We start from the raw sequence: 23,506 nt of genomic DNA on the forward strand, positions 1-23,506 counted from the left end.
ACACTAAGTAGATCTAGTGAGGGCCAATCGTAGTTTATAAGAATGATGATTCAGGGTCTGTTACTCTGAACTTCATCTTTCTATTGTCTATCGTACTGGATCCACTAACCTTGAATACGGCCTATTGTGCAATCGCGCAATTTCCATTTTAATGGCGTAGTAGTTGTTTTTAGCCGTGGTATAGCGGCTCACAGAATGGTTCTGAGTGTTTCAAGTACAAAAGTTTTAAATACCACCTTCTCTTGACCGATTTGAAATCTAACTACAGCCGCGGCTAGTAAGACTTCCCTCTTGAATATCGTATTCATCTTTGTCGTGCACTGAAATTATCGTAACCATCAAATACGAATTTATTTGATTATTATTATTTTAAATGTATGTGTGTGTGTGAGGGGGGGAATTTGCGGTGGTTCTTCATTTCAGTGAATAATTAATAAGCATGGTGAAGTGACTGTTGCTGTTATTGTTGTTGCATAATCCAAGCAAGCCTCTACGATGGAAGATGAGGCCAAGCTTACAACATAGATCTTCGTGAACTTTCAACAGACTGTCCACTTCATGTGGACATTAGCTTCAAGAGAAAGTTTAATCAAACCATATGTACAGTTAAATGAGTTATGAAATACACATCGAGAAAAGTGATATCCAGAACACCAGCTTGTTTTTAGAAATGCTGTTTTAGAAATGTGACTGAGGGATACATCAGTAAATTATAAATCCACACTGAGGAGCAGGATCTGCGTCTCATGGAACTGTTGTCCCGTTAGTATCCAAAATTTATTTTTGTATCTCAGGACGGCTGGTATGGGTATTAACACTTTTACCAAAATAAAGTAGAGAACAACGTTTCAGCCTTCTGGAAAAACCTGAAGATGACCTAAGAAGTTCGAAACGTTGTTCTCTGCTTTATTTTGGTAATACTCATATCAGCCGTCTTGAGATACATTTTTACTTCAAATGAGTTGGTCGTTATCACGAGTGAAGTTTAAATTTCCAAGTGCATAAAAATTCTGTGGTAATGTTAGATTCCGTCCATAAAACCTTTCTCACATTATATTGTATTATGTTGGAAATAGTTTATCACCTAGTGATTGGTAGTCAAGTCACTCCTTATATTGAATAATGTTGGTAAGAAGTCCATCCATGTTTCGTCCAATGTTGCAAAATTTCCATTTCGCATATGCAAGGTCATTTCCACACTTTCCTTCTCTCATTAATTTGTGTGGGGAACAACTTGCACACTTATTGTTGATCGGACGAGCAGATCACAAACTGTGGTAACAATGGTGGCAATCACACACATGGAGGTATACTGTTTTAGTGTTATGTATATCCCCATGGGGCTGTGTTGGTCTGCCTTTGACAGTTTTTTTTAAACACATCCGTCTTTAAACCTCATATGTTCTTTGCTGTTTTACTATTAAAATATCCGTCAGTTTGATTTAGAAGCTAGCACACGGGATCACATACAAAACTTGTAATGGTTTTCGAACAAAAACTCGAGCCATTTCAAAAAGCACTAGAATTTTGGTTCTCGTTTGAAAACCAATATCCTTCATTTGTTAGACAGCTGTTTAAAATGGCAGCAGTTCTGTTGGTTATCCGTGAACAAAAAAGCGAGTAGCCTTGGTCGATACATTTAATAAAAACAAACAAAATAGTACATGTCTGGACGCAGAAAACCAACTCAGCCCACGAATATTGATCTTCCTGCCAGTCCTTAGAGATTACTGTTCAACACAAAAAGTTAGATTTACGAAGGTATTCGAAAGTCTAGCGAGATCATATTGTTTGCATGGTATTTCTAGTGGCAAAAAAATATTTTGATTCTAGATCTAAAGAGCAAACTTTCATCTTGAAGTGTTTTACTTTTCGTGCTTATTATATTTATTTTTAAATCTCAAATTGTTTCTATTCTTGTTTCTTAATTCTATTACTTCAACAGGTGTTTTACTGTGCTTAAAATTTACTTATTTGGGCTTGATATTTTTCACCTTATAATGATTTAGTAAATATTTTATTTTGTAATCAGGTTTAATAATATAAATAATTGTGTAAACGTGTATATGTGTTTTTCTTATAGCAAAACCACATTTGGCTTATCTGCTGTATCCATCCAGGGGAATCGACCTCCTGATTTTAGCGTTGTATGTGTGTGTGTTTGTGTGTTTCTCTTATAGCAAAGGCACATTGGGGTATCTGCTGAGCCCACCGATGAGAATCGAACCACTGATTTTAGCTTTGTAAATCCGTAAACTTACCGCTGTACTAGCGGAGGGTATATAGCGTTGTAATTTCGTACTTTTACTGCTGTCCCAGCGTGGGATAATTGTGTAAGCCAAAATAGCAACAATACATCTGATTCTAGGATAATGTGTGAATTATACGATTATATTATGTCAGAAGTTTGTATTAAGAGTTTATTCTTTTTTGTTGATGAAATGTTACAGAAATAAGTTTAAATGAAAGTTGTATCGTGTCTTAGGACTTTCGCCTACCATATATATGCAGACCTATAATAAAGAATTTACTATGTGAAAAAAAGACCAAGTTTTAAAACGAGCTCAGCCGTATAATGTGGAGATATGAAACACATAATCCAAGTTAGAAACACACAACGAAGGCAACATTGTAATCTACTAGTATTAGTGTTATTATCACGCTGTTCTTATATATTTTCTTTTTTCTAGCGAATACTCCTTTTCAAACTACGAACAGAAAAGTTTACTATTGGTGATATGAACGTTAAAGTAGAGGCAAGATGCATTTTTATGTGAAATGTGCAAGTTTGGATGTTATGTGTTGTAGATACTGCATTTGTGAGAAGAAGGAAGAGAAACATGTTTTTGCCTTACTCTGGCAATATTGTATATGTAGGCCAAAAAAAGATTACATTTTATACACTTATCTATAGACCAAAGAAAGGATTACATTTTACACACTTATTTGTAGACCAAAGAAAGGATTACATTTAATACACTTATCTGTAGACCAAAGAAAGGATTAAATTTTACACACTTATTTGTAGACCAAAGAAAGGATCACATTTAATACACTTATCTGTAGACCAAAGAAAGGATTAAATTTTATACACTTATCTATAGACCAAAGAAAGGATTACATTTTATACACTTATCTATAGACCAAAGAAAGGATTACATTTTATACACTTATCTATAGACCAAAGAAAGGATTACATTTTACACACTTATTTGTAGACCAAAGAAAGGATTACATTTAATACACTTATCTGTAGAACAAAGAAAGGATTACATTTAATACACTTATCTGTAGACCAAAGAAAGGATTAAATTTTATACACTTATCTATAGACCAAAGAAAGGATTACATTTTATACACTTATCTATAGACCAAAGAAAGGATTACATTTTATACACTTATCTATAGACCAAAGAAAGGATTACATTTTACACACTTATCTATAGACCAAAGAAAGGATTACATTTTATACACTTATCTATAGACCAAAGAAAGGATTACATTTTATACACTTATCTATAGACCAAAGAAAGGATTACATTTTACACACTTATCTGTAGGCGAAAGAAAATATTGCATTTTATACACTTATCCGTAGCTTTGCTTATCCCTTGAGTAGCTTTGCGCAAAATTCGAACTAAGTAATTTCTAAAGACAATTTAAAATAAAGCTTAGCATTTTTAACCAAATATACAACCTAAACCTTTGAACTAGAATTCAATTTTTCAAATTAGAAAGTAAGACAAGTTATAAAATACATTTAACATAAGTAATATAAAAAAAACTTTAACCAAAAATAAAAGAATGAAAGTTTTGTAAATATTTTAAAGTACCATACAAAACTAGTATAGCAAAACTGGAAAACTAAAAGCTTATTTTTTAGGCTTAAAAATAATCACATAATAATAAGTGGAAAACATTTTAATCAATTTAAATGTCGGAGGAGAGACCTTGTTAATTGTTTAAAATTAGTTATGTTCTAATGTATCAAACCAAGAACAATAAAAGTGTGTGAAAATAATAACAAAGCCTTTTGCTAATTATATGAGCATCAAAGAATGACTTATAACATAAGTCACTTTCATCTTTACGTCTTTAAAAAATAGTTTTTGTGTCAGTGCTTCTATCTATTAAACACTAACAAAGTTAAGTCTTAGTGAGAATTCTTTATTTCTACACAAAAATAAGTACACTTTGAACGATAGTCTGGAGATAGTAATGTTTCCCAAAATAACACACATATCTGTGGACGATGTCACATAAAGAGTAAAATTGGACTTTGTTTTTCACTTCAAAAAAATAATTTGTTTTTGAATTTCGCACAAAGCTACTCGAGGGCTATCTGCGCTAGCCGTCCCTAATTTAGCAGTGTAAGACTAGAGGGAAGGCAGCTAGTCATCACCACCCACCGCCAACTCTTGGGTTACTCTTTTACCAACGAATATTGGGATTAACCGTTACATTATAATTCCCACACACGGCTGAAAGGGCGAACATGTTTGGTGTAATGGGGATTCGAGCCTGCGAAACTCAGATTACGAGTCGAGGGCCTTAACCACCTGGCCATGCCGGGCCAAAGAAATAATCTAATTATGTCCATGCTGTTCAAGTGTGAGATTCTTGGAAGATATGATACTCTTTAGACAATTAAGGCTTTTATAATAAACGTGTAAAAAGTGCATATATGTTTCACGCAGAGTACATAAATTGTTCTTTATTGATCCACAAGCTAAATATTAATTGCCCTCTAGTGGCTCAGTGATAAGTCCGAAGGCTTATAACGCTAAAATCGGATTTTGATACCCGTGGTAGACACGTTGAGAATAATCCATTGTGTAGCTCTGTGTTTAATAATAAACAAACAAAATTATTTACTGATGGCAGTAGATTATTAGGTGCATGCGATCTGGATTGGTCATTATATATTAAGAAAAAATACATTCATTTTAGCTCAGATAAAATATATTTACAAAGTCCTTAGAACTTTGCACAGATAAACGTGAAATTGTTCACCATTTTAATGTTATTTATCTATTGGTATATTATTTAAATGAAATATTCTTATACAAGGGGATATTGATATTTATTATTTTATTTAAATTAGGTACGACATCAATGTAAGAGGATATAAACATTTGTTGGTGTTTTATCTAAATAATATATTACAAGCTAAGAGGCTATTGACATTTATTTATTAATGTATCATTTAAGTCATGTGCTCCAGTGGACATATTTTTATTGCCTTTTTTTAAAACCCTCTGTTTCTCAAGTCATAGTGGGATATAAGTATTTATTGTTGTTTTATCTAAATGATATATTTCAGTGAAAGGGGATATGGATATTTGTTGTTGTTATCCCTAAACCACGTACTCCTTTAGTGGAAGTGGACATGGTCATTTATTGTTTTTTGTTTTATTATCTATATCAGGTACTCCTTAGGAGGAAGGGGATATGGACATATTTCAAATTGCTCAGAATCAGAAAAACTTGACACTGATGACACAGGTAAGATAAATTGAATTGACGTTAAGCTTTAAACACAAATAATTATATTTTTTTTAACAAAAAGAAAAGGAAATGTTATGTTTGTGTGTTCATCTTTCTATGTCCTAAAATTATTGTATTATCTCTACCATGTTACATGTTTGTGGAGTGACCATTTGATCATGGCAAGAATATTATTCAGTATAGAATTGCAGAGAGCCTCACAAAATCAAACTTAATATTAAAATATGAAGATGCAAACACTTCCTTCTGCTAATTCTTCTTAAAATATAAATATATAAACACTTTCTTCTGCTAATTTATTTTAAAATACGAATATATGAAGACTTCATTCTGATAATTCATCTTAGAATACAAATAAATAAACACTTCCTTCTGCTAATTCTTTTTAAAATATAAATATATAAACACTTACAAATAGTTAAGCATTTAATTCTGGTAGTGGTTGTTAGAATATAAATAGTAAGTACTGTCTTTTACTGATACTTCTTAATATGTAAACAATAAATACCTATTCCAGATAATAATTTTTTTAACATAAAAACAGGGCTTAATACAACATAGAGAATTAAATTTCTTATTTGCTGAAATATAAGGAAATAAATATTCCCTTAAGCTAATATTTGCTAAAATATGAAGAGGTACCTCATTCTGCTAATTATTGCTGCAGTATGAAACATTAAATACTTCATTATGCTAATTCTTGTTAAAAACAAACAAGTTAAGACCTTCTTCTGATAGTGCTTCATAGAATATAAAAAAAGTAAACTTTTTTTTTCAATCGCTTGCTAGAATATAAAGAATAAAACACCTCCTTCTGCTAATGCTTTCTAGAACTGAAAAAAGTAAACACCTTCTTTTGCTAAGGATTCAAAGAATATAAAAAGTAAACTCCCTCCACTAATGATTGGTAGAATATAAAGAATTAATTATCTCCTGCTAAAGCTTGCTAGAATACAACTAACTAAACATCTTCTTTTGCTAAAGATTTATAAAATATAAAGAAGCAAACTCTTTCTGCTAATGCTTGGTAGAATGTAAAAATTAAACACCTCCTTATGTTAATGCTTGCTAGAATATTAAGTACAGATAGTCGCTTCTACTAAAGCTTCCTAGAATATACAGAATTAAATACCCTTTTCTGCTAATACTTCATAAAATATTATGAAGTAAGCACCTTCTATTAATACTTGCTGGAATATAAAAGTAAACAATCTTTTCTGCTCATACTTGCTAAAATACAAAGAAATAAACAACTTTTAGAAATGCACGCTAGAATATAAAGAGGTAAACACCTTCTGCTAATGTTTGGTAGAATACAAAGAAGATATTTTTCTTTCTACTATTGTTTGCTAGGATACAGAGAATTAAACACCTGCTACTGCTTGCTAAACTTTATAATACATTTTTTTTACTGCTGTGAATAAAAAGAAGTTATAATTACTTTGGAATCTAAATTTAGAAAATTGTGTTTAAATATATTTAATGTTTTGAGGATTTTAGGATGCTTGGTTCGTGTAATATAGGTAGTCATAAATCCATTATTTTAATTCTTGTGTTAGAATCTAGGTGGATGATATGGGATTGATCAGAGATAGTTTTATTTATATATCCACTTCCGGTTACAATGAACTACCTATGAATGCATTGTTTCCTCAGTTGGGCACCCTCTCTTTAAGCGATATTTCAACTGTATCATTATTATACTTTAATTTCTAGTTTTATTTGTCTTATATTAGGTAAGGTGTGGTTTCTCACTGAATATTTCCTAATTTTTTTAGTGCCGTAATTCGTAAGGTGTGACTTTCCACTGTATATATTTTTCGTGTATAGTTTGTTGCAGTGTCCCCTGTGGTAACATGTGATTATTAAATTAAAATATGATTATTTACTGGTTTCGTTGATGTTATGTCTGGTAAGATGTAATTGTTCCGTGATATTTTTTGTCTTGTATAATTTCTCTTAAGGTCCTATTTGGTAGGCCCGGCATGGCCAAGTGGTTAAGGCACGTGACTCGTAATATGAGGGTTGTGGGTTCGAATCTCCCTCTCCCTAAATATGCTCGCCATTTCAGCCATGGGGAGGCGTTATAATATGACGGTCAACCCCGCTATTCGTTGGTAAAAGAATAGGCCAAGAGTTGACAATGGGTGGTGATGACTAACTGCCTTCCCTCTAGTCTTACACTGCTAAATTAAGGACGACTAGAGCAGATATTCCTCGTGTAGCTGTGCGCGAAATTCAAAAAAAAAAACTTTTATAACTTCTGACTGGTTAGGCATAACGTTTTTAGTCGTTTTGTCAGACAAGCCAACTCAATGTTGTATGCTTCTTTTTATTTCCTAATGTTTTAAAAGTATCTATAACTTGCCTGTGATTTTTGTTCCTAACAAGTAACTGGTAGAAAATAATTTAATTTTTATTGAAGTTTTGGGTTTTTTAGAATTTTAATATGGTGATGGGCCGTTTGTTAAAAATCGTTTTATTGCTTGATATGCAGTTATCTAGGATCATTGTTTTTTTTCTATTCAATGGCCTTCTGAGATGATTTTTGGTGAGGTGTGAGATGGGTTAAATACTAGTTTCTTGTATTAGACTGTTTTTTGAGGTGAAAAAACATTTATACTGTAAAGCAGGTGTTAATGGTTATTTGGCTGTTATGTGTTTCATATTGCAAAACAGCTTCGATGAAATGCATTTAACATCAGCGTAAGTGGTAAAAGTGCCTAAACATAGGGTAGTTATATTTATTTCAACACAAGCAGTGGGTGTTCCAACTTGAATTCGTCTGTCCAGTGCCGTTGAAGAACATGTATGTTAATGTGTATTTTAATGATGTTTTGCTGGAAGTGTAGTGATGTTTTAACGTAAGTCAGTGGAAGTGTCATGATGTTTTAACGTAAGTCAGTGGAAGTGCAATGATGTTTTAACGTAAGTCAGTGAAAGTGTAATGATATTTTAACGTAAATCAGTTTAAAGGTTTTTTTTTTAAAGAAGCACTTACTGACTCGAAACCAGTTGCAATTATTTAACTTGTTAATAGTTTTATAAATGCCATTTCAGTTGAATTACGCTGTAATTTAGTGTTAAGTAATAAAGAAACAGGTTTTTGACACCCGTGATTGACAGAACATAGCAAATCCATTCTGTAGCTTTGCGCTTAACAACAACCAATGTTTGTTGATGTCGTAATAACTGAGAATGCTGTTAGTTCATAAAATTCGATAACTAATGCTTTTCTTAAATGTATACCAAACATCATGGTCTGTGTAAATCACGTTTATTTTAATAATTATATTTAAGTATTTTTTAATATATTATTTAGTCAAAAAAGCGTTTTTGACTTTATTTTGATATTGGACGGAATGCTATAAGATGCAAAAAATATATAATTTCAAAACATATTAATTGATTGATATTCATTTCGCACATCAGAATATTTAACTTGAGATTTAAACCCACAGATTCCCAGTTCTCAGCATACAGCAACACCTCCTCGCCTCCCCTGGCTCAAGACACCCAGGACAACCCCCCACTAGATTTCAACAGTTCACTCTCGACAACAGATATGTTCAACACCATGCGAATGGTGTCAAGTAGTAAAAAAACTAATGCTCAGATCACCAAACAACTGGTTCAGGAGACTCTTATGGACGAAGGACTGCGCGTTGTTAAAGAACTCGCCAGCCAGATTAAAGATGAAAATGATAGCTCTACAGCAATCTCCAAAATGGATATCCGTTCTCGAGCTCATGCTTCAAAAGCGGAGAAAGAACATGTGAACTATTCTTCTGCTTCTATGAGCTCATCATCAGCTGTGACATCTGGTCTTTCCAGTTCATCTACTCCATCTTTAGTCGTCTCACCAACAACTCAAAATGGTTATGGCATGCTCAGTTTGAATGGACCAGTATAATGATGATCGTAATTGAAAACTAAGCAAAGTTGGTGAAAACTATACTGTTTGAGGTGTCAGTTGCAACACTTTGTGCGAAATGAAAAATCAGTGTGAAAGATTATTAAGATTTGTGGTGGTGAAATTAAAAACAAAAGACAAGCAGTACTGAGTTATGTCTACGTAACTGCGCAATGCTCATGCAGACAATCTCCCTCTCAGACTGTTACATCATCATTTCGGTTTAATTTTTGTTTTCAAAACTGAGATATTTTTCAGAATTATTCTTTTCATAAGTGCCACCTTCAAACCAGCTTTTCTTGTGTTGCGTGCAGACCTTACATGTTCCTGCAGCTTTATTCTTAATCCATAAACTAGATAACATTTGTAGAACGGCCAAGTTAATGTGTGTGTGTGTGTGTGCAATAAGCTGTGCTCGTGTTCACCCTTAGGATGGATAAAGTAAGATCCTGTCCTCAGGCTAAGCCAATCCGATGGGTCAATAGTCAGTAAAGAGTACAGAGATGGGATCTCACCTGTGATGTCTAGTTATCCTTTGCTGTGATTTGCTGTCGTAGAGAAAGAATCTGCCTAGTGGCCAGTAATGAAATTAAAATATCTTCAAAATCACGCTTACTAACATCTTGCAGACAAGTTTTGAAAACGTAGGTTTTAAAAAAATATAATTTGATTTGAATACTAATTGTATAGCTTATATTTTCGGTGTTAACATATATATATATATAAAGCTTGAGATAACTGAGTGATTCACTCAGCTCCTGTTTCTTTAATGAAAGACACCACAAGCTGTCTGTTTATTTCTCTCTTTCCCATTTATGGCCTAGTCAGGGCACTAGAGTAAAGCAAATTACACTCGAAAACAAGAAAGTGTTTTACACTGTTTTAAATACCCAAAGGATTCTTTTCAGAAGTTTGAAGATTTTTATTGCAAATCAAAAAACGTAGTTTTAGATATTATGTTTAATGTTTGTTACAATTGTTTAGAAATTGTACAAGTTACACGAGCAATTAACTTTTTGTCACACTCTTTGTTCCTTCTTTAAAACAATCTTAATTTTTCTTGAAATGTTTTGGTAACTTGCTATAGTTATATGTTAGATAGCCTAAGGAGTGTTTTTTTTCTTCAGATTTTTTTCGTGTGTAGTTACGTAGTTCACATTTATGTTAGGCGTCAGATGGGAAAGGCTTCACCCACACAGAACATAAAGGGGTTTACCCTTTATCACTGTAGAATGGACCATTTCAACACACACAAATAATAAATTTATAAAATCAACAAGTATGTTTGATGTAAAAGATACGGTTTACGTAATGAGCTAATGTGTGTCTATTCTGCTCAGAAGTAATGGATATTTTATAGCTTTGAAACCTGGCGAATATATTCATGTATCACTTATCTCGAAAGTTTAATAAATTAACTTTAAGTCACATAGATTACACAGTGTTGAAATGGCCCATTAATAATAAATATAGACATTACTTGTAAATTTTTTTATTAACAAATTTATTTATTTTTTTGAAGGGTATTATTTGTATTGTTGTGAAACCTGGTGGGAATCAATACCTTTTTGATGCAAAATTACTTTCTACATTTAACACAAAACGTTAGTAGTTAAGTAAGAGACTGGATACAGTACAATACTCACGTGGTTCAATAACCAAATACTTTGTGTGATATGGGAATAATATCTATTTTTCATTTTGCCAAAATTTCAAAAGAAGTCCAGGCATGTGATATAATGTGATACTTGTGAGTCATAGAAGTTTACATTAAGATAGTTTTATGGTGAAACTGGGTTTCTAATAATACAAATATAAATGATGGTAAATATGTTTGTCATTCTTCTCAACTGCAACAATAAGGTATGGTCTTCTTTGGCGAAGGAGATATAATAACTTATCGTGAATAATTTGGCTTCTGAAGTCATATTCTGTATAGCCACACTGGGACGGAATAACAAGGAAAGGCACTGTTGAGATAAATTAGAGATTATATGATAAATATGACAGATTTTTTTCTGCATTTTATTTCGTTAGTTAAAAACTTTATTTTGTGAAGTAAATTTCCTCTTTGAAAACGAACCATTTTGCAGATCTAAGTACAATCACCTTTTTTACATAGTAGTGTATTAGGATACGAAAGTTTCATATGTTGTTTATGTAATTTAGTTCTATCTCAAATGATACGAGAGCAAATTGCAAAGAATAGCACAATAAATTCTCTTACCATTTACGATCCTGCAGATTAAACAAGTCTTAACGCATAGAAAACGAACTTTTCCCAAAACCAATTCCCTCTTTTTAATAAGTAGTTAGTCACTTGATAAAATATTTGCGTGACATTTAACAATTGTTGAAATGTAATTTAGTATTTCCGACTCGTGCAGAAAGTTTCCCCCCATACTATTGTGTCTTGTTAGTTTAATTTTCAACTATCCTAAGGAGTATCACTTATGCATATTAGCCGAGCAGGCGGCAGGTGCTCTCATATAATTGCCTTTCCTCTGGTACTTATCTAAAAGCTAAGGAACTAGAAAGGTTATATAAGTATTAGGTCTTCACTCGTTTATAGTTTTTTCGGCGAATTACCGTTATATTTTAATATATATATATATGTATCTGACTAGTATAGGTAACGTATCAAATCTATTACCAGCTGCTTATGCGACTGCGTGCGAAAAACGTGGTTTCTTAATAGCATCGAATGTTAATTCAATTCTTGCTTCTATTCATAGCATGTTTGTAATATCAAACGGACACTTCATTTTCTGTTGCTGCAGTCATTACCCGTAATTGGTACCATACGAAAACGACTTTGAATCCTCTCTCAGTTTTACTAGAAATCTTTATTGAACTGATTTTTGCTTGTTTTATGAGACATATGACATTTCGGACTGAAGAAGGTTTTTAATGCAGCATTTGAAACTGTTCGTTTAAAAGTTTAGCTTCGCACTGCCTTAACCGCACGATTGACCTCGTAAGAAAAATTATACTTCGCATTTTCTTTTCGCCATTGAAACATTGCGATGAAAACTAGCTATTCAAGTTACTGCACATGAAAGACTTGATATAAAATTAAAAAATCGAGGATTTTAGTAGTCGTAGTTTTAATATTATTTTTACGTAATAATATTCTAACAAAATTTCCTTGGATGGTTCGGTTGAACTCGGCACATATCGGTAGTTTATGGAATATTTTATAATTCAGACGTTATTAATTATCACGGAACTGTTGACCTGAATGTTGTAACACAAGTTTGTTACCTGACATCAGAAAAGTCCTTCTGGTAAGTAACTAGATACAGTTATAAGTATTCCAAGATTGGAGTTACCATAAGAGGGCGAAAAATATGCATTCCAATGTTAGTGAATTGGCAGTAATAACTTCTTCAGACAGCTTTCTAATAAATTACATATGTATTGCCAAATAAACCAACAGGTCGCCAAGTACTTCATTTGTATAAACACAGACTTAAGCAAAACAATGTTAATAATCGCTTTTCTATTACAGCTTCAGAGTGTTTCTAGAAAGCGACAATTTAGCTCATCACGGGGAAGCAACGGAGGTACCACATGGTTAGGTTGCTCATCAGGAACCTGTGATATTTGAATCTTGGTATTCCAAAGCCAAAAGTAAATAAATGAAAAGAATTACCTTATAGTGTTTTTCCCCCATAATATTTACATTTAACGTAGTTCAAATGTGCACTTTTGAATTATGTTACTTTCTTTATTGTTGGTGTGAACTTGTATATTACATTAGAATCCGTATGTATTGATGTTTTCTTAATATTACAAAATACACGCTTTGTGACAAAACCATTTTGAACGTCACAAGCTAAACAAACATTGAAATGTAAATGTGATGTTATATATATTTGTAAAATGAAATCAATCGTATATTCTTGTACATATTTCCCCCTCAGTGTGGCTGTACAAAACTAAATCCATTTGCAGTCACAGAGTGTGACACTCCACGTGGCAATCTCACTGTAGAAACTTTAATGGGCTTTATGTATGTGTTTGTATGTACTGAGGGTAGGCTTAGCCTTCCAGTAGTCGAAATGAACGACCAAAGAAATTGTTGAATATGTGTAGTCTTTTGGCGGGTGTAAATGGAAGCACGTCATTTATTCGTGCACTCGTCAAATAAGAAAACTGCTTGAAGATGGCGTTACCAACCGACTTGTAATCACTCTAATGCTAGGTTCATTTTTACGAAACTCTGTAGTAGTTTTGAACAGCTAGCATCCACTTCGCAGCGATTTACCACCGAAATGTTATTGTTTGTTAAATACTGAGCCATCTTCATGAACGGTCAACAAATTAAGAGTACAACAACGAAGTACCTAATTCGTTACGTCTTTCCAAGGTTTCTGGTTGAACTTGAAATCCATTTTTATGTTATCTTTACAGAAACAGGTTAGAACAAGTTTTGAAGAGACAATAAATCATAGGTGTTGTTGAAAAGTGTCAGAATGTAACGACTAGCAATACGTAGTCTATATGTATTTGATTAACGATATTTCCAGTTCTTTTATCATACCCATCAAAATATATTGAATACGTTTAGTATTTGTGACGCAATGGTAATACTGACGCAATACTTGAAATAACCTTTAAACGGCCGAAATAAACCTTTCGTTATTAAAATAGAACATTTTCTTGCACACTTTATACCTATTTCAAATACAAAAAAAACAGATGTATTTTTTATCAGTCTGACCAACGAGCCACTATTTGTTTTTATTTACAGACCATAGTTGTAAACTGAATACAGCTATCGACGCTCTTCTATCTCAACATATACGCACGTTCTCTCTCGACATAACAATTGTTCATACTTTTTATGTCAAATCGTCTTGCTTTGCAATCTTGACTTATGTTATAAATTTCTACAACGTACTGCAATACGTTGTGAGTTTATTGGCTTTTAGAAATAAATCACAAAGTGACATTTCTTTTAAAATATTTCTTCTATTAAATCCATGACTTCCGAAAATGTCATTTTCATTATTTTTTTTTTAATTATAATGTTCTACATTTGTCACATTCTCATTTTACTAAACTAACTCGTTTCACACCAAGCCACACCACCTGTTTTTGTGCTTTTCTTTATATTAATATATTTACATTTCAACATGTGAAGAGGAAATGGAATAAAAATACATCTGTTTATAGAAGTTTTACTGGTGATAATTGGCTGTTTTATGAATATTGTTACAAAGTTTTATTATGAAAAAAATATCTATTAGCAGCTAAATATGCTACATTTCCACTGTGGAGGTAATTTTTCTTCTGTTTATTCTTTCCAGAAATTAGCACCTTTGCAATATATCTGGTATTTCACTGCAGCATTATTCATATTAACTGGGAAGCTAATGTTCTAGAAAGTAATCCACAAATGTTGTTTTTTTCCCTGTTGAATTTTATGCTGTTATGAAACATATATATATGTTTGTGGTTTACACTCATTTTAAAATGTTTTGGTTAGTTTTGTTTTGATCATTAATATTAAATTCTACTATTCATAAAATCTTATCACCACGCCAAGTGTGAGGTTTTGTTTCACGTTTTCACCTTACATTGCAAAATGATAGAACACATTCTTCTACATGGATGTACAGATAATTTACTGAAAATGTCATCAAATGATGACGTCGGGCAAACCTTGTTTTCCACTCAAGTTAATAGTTGATATGATATTATATTTGAACTTGTTTATGTAACTGTAGATTTAGTGTTTAGAAGTTGTTGATACCGCAGGCATGTGTTGTATTTAATGGGATACCTTACTTCTATTGCAAAGAGAAATAACATGTACCTGTTGTATGATTTTTTGTTACATGCAGTTATCGACTACTTTGCTATACCCCTCTGACTGAAAAAGTACATTATTTGATTTAATGTTTATATTATCTAATAAAAGTTTACAAATGATACACGTACAAAAAAGAAATTTGTTTTTTTTTTTTGTTTTTTTTGCTTTGATAAATTTCAGACTTACAGTCATGTTAATGACGTGTTAACTGTTGAAATAAACAAGTTAGTAATAATTTTAAAACAACGTTTGAATTTATCACCACAAGCACCCGTTACTGGTGAAATTGAGGTTAATAATCTCTCTTTGGTGTCCAGTATTTAAATCTTATAGTTACTTTATTATATAAAATGTTATTTAACTTGTATCAAACCTCTATTTTTGTGTTCAGTTCGAGCTTTTTAATTATTGCTTTCTTGTGCTTCACAGTTTAGATATGTTGATATTATCAAATATTTGGATTCGTTCTAGTGAAAATTAGCTTTACGAACATGGTTTCATAAATCTGGGAATTACGCAATACTTCACTCTCTCCTTGTTTTTATATGAAGTTTTTTGTACCTTTTACGTTAGAGAAGAAAAGATTGCCAATAAAAGAGTGGAACATGTTACGAAGGAAAGTTTAGCGTTATTATTGGGAACTGTTTTTAAAAAAAAAGTGATTTGTACTATTATAAAGAGCAACTCTCACAGATTCAGCTTTAGGACAACCCGTTATGTTTGGAAGATACTGAAAGTAGTATAACTGTTGGATTGCTACGATGGTGGCAGTTATTCTGTATAGGTCTAGATATATCTTTGATGTATTGCATTATTTGTAGTAAACATACGCTTGTATATTGTGGTGTGAATATTTTCTTGAATTATATCTTTTTATTGATTGCCCTGTGTATCGTAAAGAATGCACATTAGTTATTGCCACTATATAAATATAGAATAAATGCAGTTTATTCATTTGTAAAAAACAAATATCTTAAAGAATTGGTGCTCCTTATTAATTGTGAGAAAACAATGATTGGGGAATTGTATTGTGATTTTACTTATAGATATCGTATATTCATATGCATTTTGAAGGTAGAACTTTCACATAGATTGTCTCATATTGTACCAGGTGCATCATTGTCTATAGAAATCAGCATTCAGATTAGGGTTTTAAACAACCAGTGTTAATGTAGTTTTAAACGGTAATACAGGCTATTTCTGCCTCTTCTAGCATACAGTGACACCTATATTTGTTTTTTCTGTTTTCTTTTAAATATAATGAAATCATGTTATCAGTTTCAAAGTGCTTTTCAAGATTATCATTAATTTAACCTCCTAGTCAACTGTTAGGAATTTCGATCAGTCCTCTGTTTGGAGGTTTCAGGAACTTACCAGTAGGTAATCTAGTAAGCGAACTTTATTTTCCTTGTACCAAAGAATGCAAAGAGCTCTGAATCTTATCGTAAGAAAGCATGTACATTGGTAGGACAGGTGAAGACCATAAGAATAAATACTTTTTGTTACCTACTAGTAAGTACTGTGCGTGTTTCACTAATAAGTAAAATGAATAGTTTACTCGTAAGAAAAATAGATTAAAGTAATTATTAACAATAGAATATTGTATTTTATGTACGTGTGAAACGAGATACTGCAAGATATCACTTTCCGTGCAAGATCTATGAATTATCTCACTCCCAGATGGACATGGTTAATTTTTCACGAAACAAACACACAAGACTCGTTGATACATTTGGCCTATCTGCAAGGTATTAGATTGTTTCAAGTCTGCAGAAAAAATGACTAATACACACGCATGAATATCTTTGTTTTTTTCACATGGTAAGACCCTGTCGTTAGATACCCATTCACATGTTAGTTTTCTAACACTATCACCTGTAATGAAGAATATGATTTTTCGAAAGCTCTTGATTTGGTTGTGAGGCGATATTATTACATTCCACGTTTCACGTGCATGTGTTGATTGTCTCTCTCTTTCTTTTTTTTTCTTCTGAATTATTAAATTCCATTCTTTTATAATTTATAACCTTTTGTTGCACAGTGGTATGTCTGCGGATTACAACGCTAGAAACCAGGTTTCGATACCCATGGTGGGCAGAGCAAAGATAGCCCATTGTGCAGCTTAATTCAAAACAACAACACTCCTGGCTATTAGCTTTGTGAGTTTGGCCTTTGCTTTATACGTAAGCACTTTTGATGGGGTAAAAAATAAGTCATATTTTATCGTTTGTAGAGCACTTGAAACTCCACCGTTGTTTACTTACTGATTAGTTAAGTAAAGAAAGGGATACCTTTTGATAAAATCAGCATGTAACTTTGACCTGGGTATGTTAAACGAGTTTATTGTGATCTCAGGAACCGTCCATACACCCACTTGTGCAGTTTCTGTTCGCATGAACAGTCAGCTCGCCGAGTAGAGAGAACAGATCACACAGAAAGGAACGACACTGGGCCCAGTAAAGTATATGTGTTTGTATGAGTCTTCTGATACATTAGTCTGAGGGGCCATCACACAATTAGATAACTGTGATAACTCTAAAAACAAAAACAAAAGGAGCTTATGTAAGAAAAACCGACATATCGGAATGTAGACGAGAACAAAGTGCCTGCTTTCATCGGTTTTTCATTCCACTCTCATGGCTTCTGTCCCAGCTCTTAAACTGGGACTACAAAACAAAGTCGATTACACAGCTTTGTCCGGTAAATCCCCATCCATGTCACAGCTGTTTCGTGAGTACAAGTACGAACTCATTGATGATAACTTGCTGGAAGAAGAAATCTTGCAGTTTCTCCGCTTTCTTTTCTTCCTGATTATATCTTCCCTCCCTCAGTTCTGGAGGATCTGTTTGTTTCATCTTATTTGTAATCTCTCTTCTTTCTCATGTGTTCTTTCAGTTTGATTTTTGTACACATGTCACTGTCAATAAGCTGATAAAATAAAATGATAAAAATGCATTTGAAATTCTCCGTGTATTCTTTATGATTCATCGTTTCAACCCGATTTTTTGTAACACAAAGTAACGTCACGTTTGTGTACATGTTGAAGATTTTATAAAAGTGAGCTTGAAATTTACGCTGTTGGAAACACACGCACATCTCATTGTCTAAATAGATAAAACCCCAACATGTTCAAAGGTTCGAGACGTATAATTGTGGTGAAAAGAATCAATCACGCTATTCGATTCAAGAAGCCAGACAAACCCTTGTGACGGTGGGTGATCTGTCTTGCTACCTTACCACTGAACAGTTTTTTCTAGGAGTCTGCTGTGGCAGTTCAATTCGTGTACGTATAAGTTGCCATAGAAATAGAATATTCCAATTTAAAACGGGTAAATTTACCTTACGATTCTCAAAATCAGACGGAAGTTATCTGGACAGAAGAGAAGACCCTCAATAAATCATACGAAAAGTTGTTTGTGTTAGAAATAACTATTTATTGTAATTAGTACAATAACGCTTAGGAAGTGCTGAAATCTTGTTACAAAGTGCAAAAAAAGATAGCGACAACTAATAGTTTAAGTGAAATATTATTACTGAATATAAATAATAAAATGTCAGTCATATAAGATCATTATTAAAGGAATATAAAATATTTAGGTAATATTAACTTTGACTATTAACTTTGTCAAACCTTGTGTAAATTATATCGCAAACCTACTTTCCACAAACAGAAGACTGACAAATTATCGTTTAGTCTTAATCGTATATCCAAGGCCCAGCATGGCCAGGTGGTTGGGCGCTAGACTCGCAATTTGAGGGTGGCGGGTTCGAATTCCCATCACACCAAAAATGCTCGCCCCTTCAGCCTTGGGGGCGCTATAATGTGACTTTCAATCCCACTATTCGTTGGTAAAAGAGTAGCCCAGAAGTTCACGGTGGGTGATGATGACTACCTGCCTTATCTCTAGTCTTACACTGCTAAATTACGGACAGCTAGCGCAGATAGCTCTCGTGTAGCTTTGCTCAAAATTAAAAAACATATAAACAAACATTTAAAAATACAAGAAAACGTAAATAATATTTACTTTCGAAACTCGTTTTGATTTCTGAAATATTCGACGTGATACAAATGCTTATATATATTTACAAATACGATTCTGTCATTAATAAACATTGACTTTTGAGTCTCTGAATTGGCGATAACATTAAATTTTCATCTCGGAGAAACATCACTCGTTGTAATACTTGTAAACTTTAGCTGAGTTGTTTTCAAGAAAAATCTATTAATCAAACATTATGTGAGTTATTTTATCAACGTTAATAACAACATGCGCAGTTTGTAGCTAAAACAAGTGAGGTTCCATTTATGTTTTATGTATTGGAATATGAAAGAGTGTGTATTTCAATCAATGCCATCAAATTAACAATAAATCTTTATCATTCTCACTTATCACTGATATTACTTTATATCTGATATAGTTATAGTTGTTAGAAGTTGGAAAATTGCAGAAATTGTAGTTTTTTTCATATGTGACGTAGTTTACAGGTATTTAACACATATTTTTTCTTCAAATGTTATATATGATTAATGTTTTAGAGTGTAATTATTTAATACTCTGATGCAATATGATATTTAAAACCATACTCAAATCTGTTCTTTATACAGGTGAAACAAAATTCGCGCATGCTCGTGGCTGTTCAAAATGTGTATACCAATAATATCGCAGCACAATATCGCACGTTCCTAGAACATTAATGATGTTCAAGCCAACTATGATAATAAATGAAAATGAGGTAGTGGAAGACGAAAATCAAGAATATTACGGTGGTAGTGTGTGCGACTTAGGCTACCTTAATAAAATAATCGGATTTGACTGTCACTCAGATAACGCGTTCATAAAGTCCTAATGAGTGGAGCACGTTTCAAAGCCAAATGCACAGTCACCATGCACTCTCGTATTCACAGTTGGATACAGTAATAACGTGAGATTTTACGTCATCCTGTTGTGCAGTGATATAATGTTAGAATAAAAGACGATTAATCTTAAACGGTTGAGAATCTGTTCTGGAGTCGCTTTACTTAATTCATTTGAATATATTCTGGCTTCAACTTGTCTCAACAGAGTAGCAGTAAATGAAGGTTTTAAAGCTTAGAAGAGAAACGGGTAACAGTTTACTCGCGTTTACTTTCGACTAAACTACTGTTGTACATTTTCACAAGTTTACTGATTGCATTGTTTCTTTATCACTTTTTTAAAAATAAAATATTAGTTGCATTGAACATATGGCTGTGAATATCTTTCCTGGACGGGCTTTAAATATTCAATCCTTTGAATTTTAGCTACTGAAGTAAATGCACTAAAGTTTTAGTCCTATAAAATTGCCCCCTAGTGGCTAAGCGGTATGTCTGCGGACTTACAACGCTAAAAACCGGGTTTCGATACCCGTGGTGGGCAAAGCACGGATAGCCCATTGTGTAATTTTGTGCTTAATTCAAAACAACAACAACCTATAAAACTATAATTTTTCATACATTGGTATGTGACGTGTGTGCCACTTCACCCAGTCTTGTGATGATGCTTGAATATGTGTGTGGAAGCAGAGAAGTGAATAATTTGACTATATAATGTAATCTGTATAATTTTGTGCAAAAACACGAATGTTTATGGTAAAAGTACCACAGTGTGAGCCTTATTCTGTGCATTGGGCCTTGATCAGGTAATTGGGAAAGAATATCAGGATATCTTATGTGTTCCAACAATTTGCTTTTATGTCATGCTGCTAGGCAACAAACGTATAGCTTGATTTTATTGTGGCCCGGCATGGCCGAGCGCGTAAGGCGTGCGACTCGTAATCCGAGGGTCGCGGGTTCGCGCCCGCGTCGCGCTAAACATACTCGCCCTCCCAGCCGTGGGGGTGTATAATGTGACGGTTAATCCCACTATTCGTTGGTAAAAGAGTAGCCCAAGAGTTGGCGGTGGGTGGTGATGACTAGCTGCCTTCCCTCTAGTCTTACACTGCTAAATTAGGGACGGCTAGCACAGATAGCCCTCGAGTAGCTTTGTGCGAAATTCCAAAACAAACAAACAAACATGATTTTATTGTTATTCTGCGTACTGAAGGTATAAAATAAAATGTACAAACAACAAAACTGGAAAACTATTTGTTAATTTCTTGGTTCAGAGTCTCCGTTGATTAAAGATGTTTGTTTGTTTTATTATAAACATTAGTTACATAACAGAAAATGGCTTGATTTGGAAATGAATTAAGTTACAAATTGAGTCGATATTTTTACTTTTATGATAAACTCTGTTAAATCGGCTCTAGGCTAGATTAACTCACGCTATAACCTTACTGTAAGCGTATTTATTAATTTCTTTAAAGCATACTAACATTTACTACACTTGCAAGATTTCACGTCCCCCTTACACCCTCGTCGCTAAAATGGTAATAGGCAAATCTGATGTTGAAAAATAATGGCTGTGATTCTTTTTTTATTCATTTATATAAACCAAAAGAAGATCAGAAATAAAGGCAAAGTCCACCTGCATGATACTAAAATAGGTTTAGAATACGTACAAAGACATAGCCATTTAGAATATATTAGCCTAGTAATCCGATCGAAGAAGGGTACTTTTGTGAGTAATTTTATAAATTCAAGTTTATATATATATAGTTTTTCTTTATTTGGAAAGTAAAAATGTACCAATAACTTTGTAATGTTGCATGCTGGCATTATAAATGTTATACCTTCTTTTAATATAAACAATTTCAAAATTTATGCACATATTGAATATGTAGTCTTAATATAAAATGTAAGCCAAGGCGCTTGATAAGTTCCTTTCACTTCAGTTACCTATTGAAGTAGGCTATTTAGCTAGGGTGTCATATACGCTTTATAGTGGGAAATAATTCTGTACCATGAAACATGTTTTGCAGAAATAGTTATATTTTCTATTGGTGAGCAATATGAAGACACAAAAATATAGCATCCCTAATATTATAGTGAGAGAAATCATCAGTCATACTGGTAGTGTTAGAGCCTTGAAAACAATGGCATTGTTGTTTTTCATACAAAATGTATTTTCTCCATCTTGAACATGAATTGATGAAGATGATCATTTAGAAACAAATTGTAGCAGTCTTCAATATAGAATGCAGATAAACAAGAGAACTCAAATAAGCTGAACAGACGACCATGCCTAGTTAAAAATCAACCACAGTATTTGTGGAATGCTGTTGGAACTTTAGTAGAAAAGAGACCCTAAACTTTTCTAGGAAATTTGTCTGTATATTTTAGTTCTACGTATTTGTTTATATAGTTAGCTATTATATTTTTGTTCTTTTTATTTAAATATTCTATGACTTAAATAAAGTCTCATTTTTTATTTATTTTCATTTAAAACACTACAAATTTATCATCACTAATATATATATGAATTATCATTAATTTTCCTTTTTTTCATTCTGTGTTACAATGTAGTACAGTAATTATATTGCCTCCAACCAATGTGTCAGCTGTAAGTCTGAAAAGTTTTAACGCTAAAACCGAGGTTTCAATATCCTTCATGGGCACAGCAAAGATCTCTCATTGTTTTATTTTTAGCTTCACAACAAATAAACAAAGTTTGTTTTGTTTCCAAGTTATCAATGAAATGCACGCACTACACTGTGTGATTGGCAATTGATTATTACAAAGGTAGGATTTACGAGATCTGTTATTTTCACAAAGCTCTCCCCAGTGAGGAAGTTGTATTCTTTCTCAACATTGAATATTATTTGGGCTGTTATAAATCTAAGTTTTAGTTTCATTAAATGTGCTTAGATTATTATTTTTTTCTATAACAACAGCTAAAGCAAATGGATGAACATAAAAACGGTTATACAGTATCTTGCTAGTTCAGTAATTGGTGTTAGTGGTTGTTTAGAAAAGTAAATGTATTTTACTGAAGAATGCCATATTTGACTTGAGTCTCTCTTGTGACATGCAGCACTAAAACATGAATGTTAACCTTGACCTAAAGCATATTAGATGAATTCTGATTATAATTTTTAATTTTATCATGCTAATAAAATGTGTTGAGCTAAACTCCGATCTGAAAGGAATATGATAGAATGTTAAATATCAATACTAATGGAGTTCCGTGATCAAACGATTAAAGTTGGCACAGGATCCTGTTGCAGTCTCACTCCCACTTCTTTCCTACGTAATCCAGGCTTTGTTTACATATCAACCAGACAGTAATGGAAAAACTGGCAAGGTTATGAGGTAGCTATGAGCTGTTGTCCTGGCAAAGGCAACAATGGAGTGCAAGCATTCAGGT

The 23,506-nt window shown here is 32.9% G+C and overlaps 1 protein-coding gene across 9 annotated transcripts in view; it reads left to right on the forward strand.

Moving 5' to 3' along the window:
* Positions 1-18,193, forward strand: part of LOC143255271 (NGFI-A-binding protein 1-like) — a 193,340-nt gene extending 175,147 nt beyond the window's left edge. For 8 of the 9 annotated variants that reach the window (XM_076510686.1, XM_076510691.1, XM_076510693.1 and 5 more), the window contains 2 exons: positions 5,429-5,505; positions 8,970-18,193. In XM_076510686.1, the coding sequence (XP_076366801.1) occupies positions 5,429-5,505; positions 8,970-9,421 (529 nt within the window). In that variant the 3' untranslated portion in view covers positions 9,422-18,193. The remainder of the gene's footprint in view (positions 1-5,428; positions 5,506-8,969) is intronic. The other variant, XR_013030492.1, reaches the window with a different exon arrangement.
* The last annotated feature ends 5,313 nt before the right edge of the window (positions 18,194-23,506 follow it).

Source organism: Tachypleus tridentatus, chromosome 7 (assembly GCF_004210375.1).
Source record: "Tachypleus tridentatus isolate NWPU-2018 chromosome 7, ASM421037v1, whole genome shotgun sequence".
NCBI lineage: Eukaryota > Metazoa > Arthropoda > Merostomata > Xiphosura > Limulidae > Tachypleus > Tachypleus tridentatus.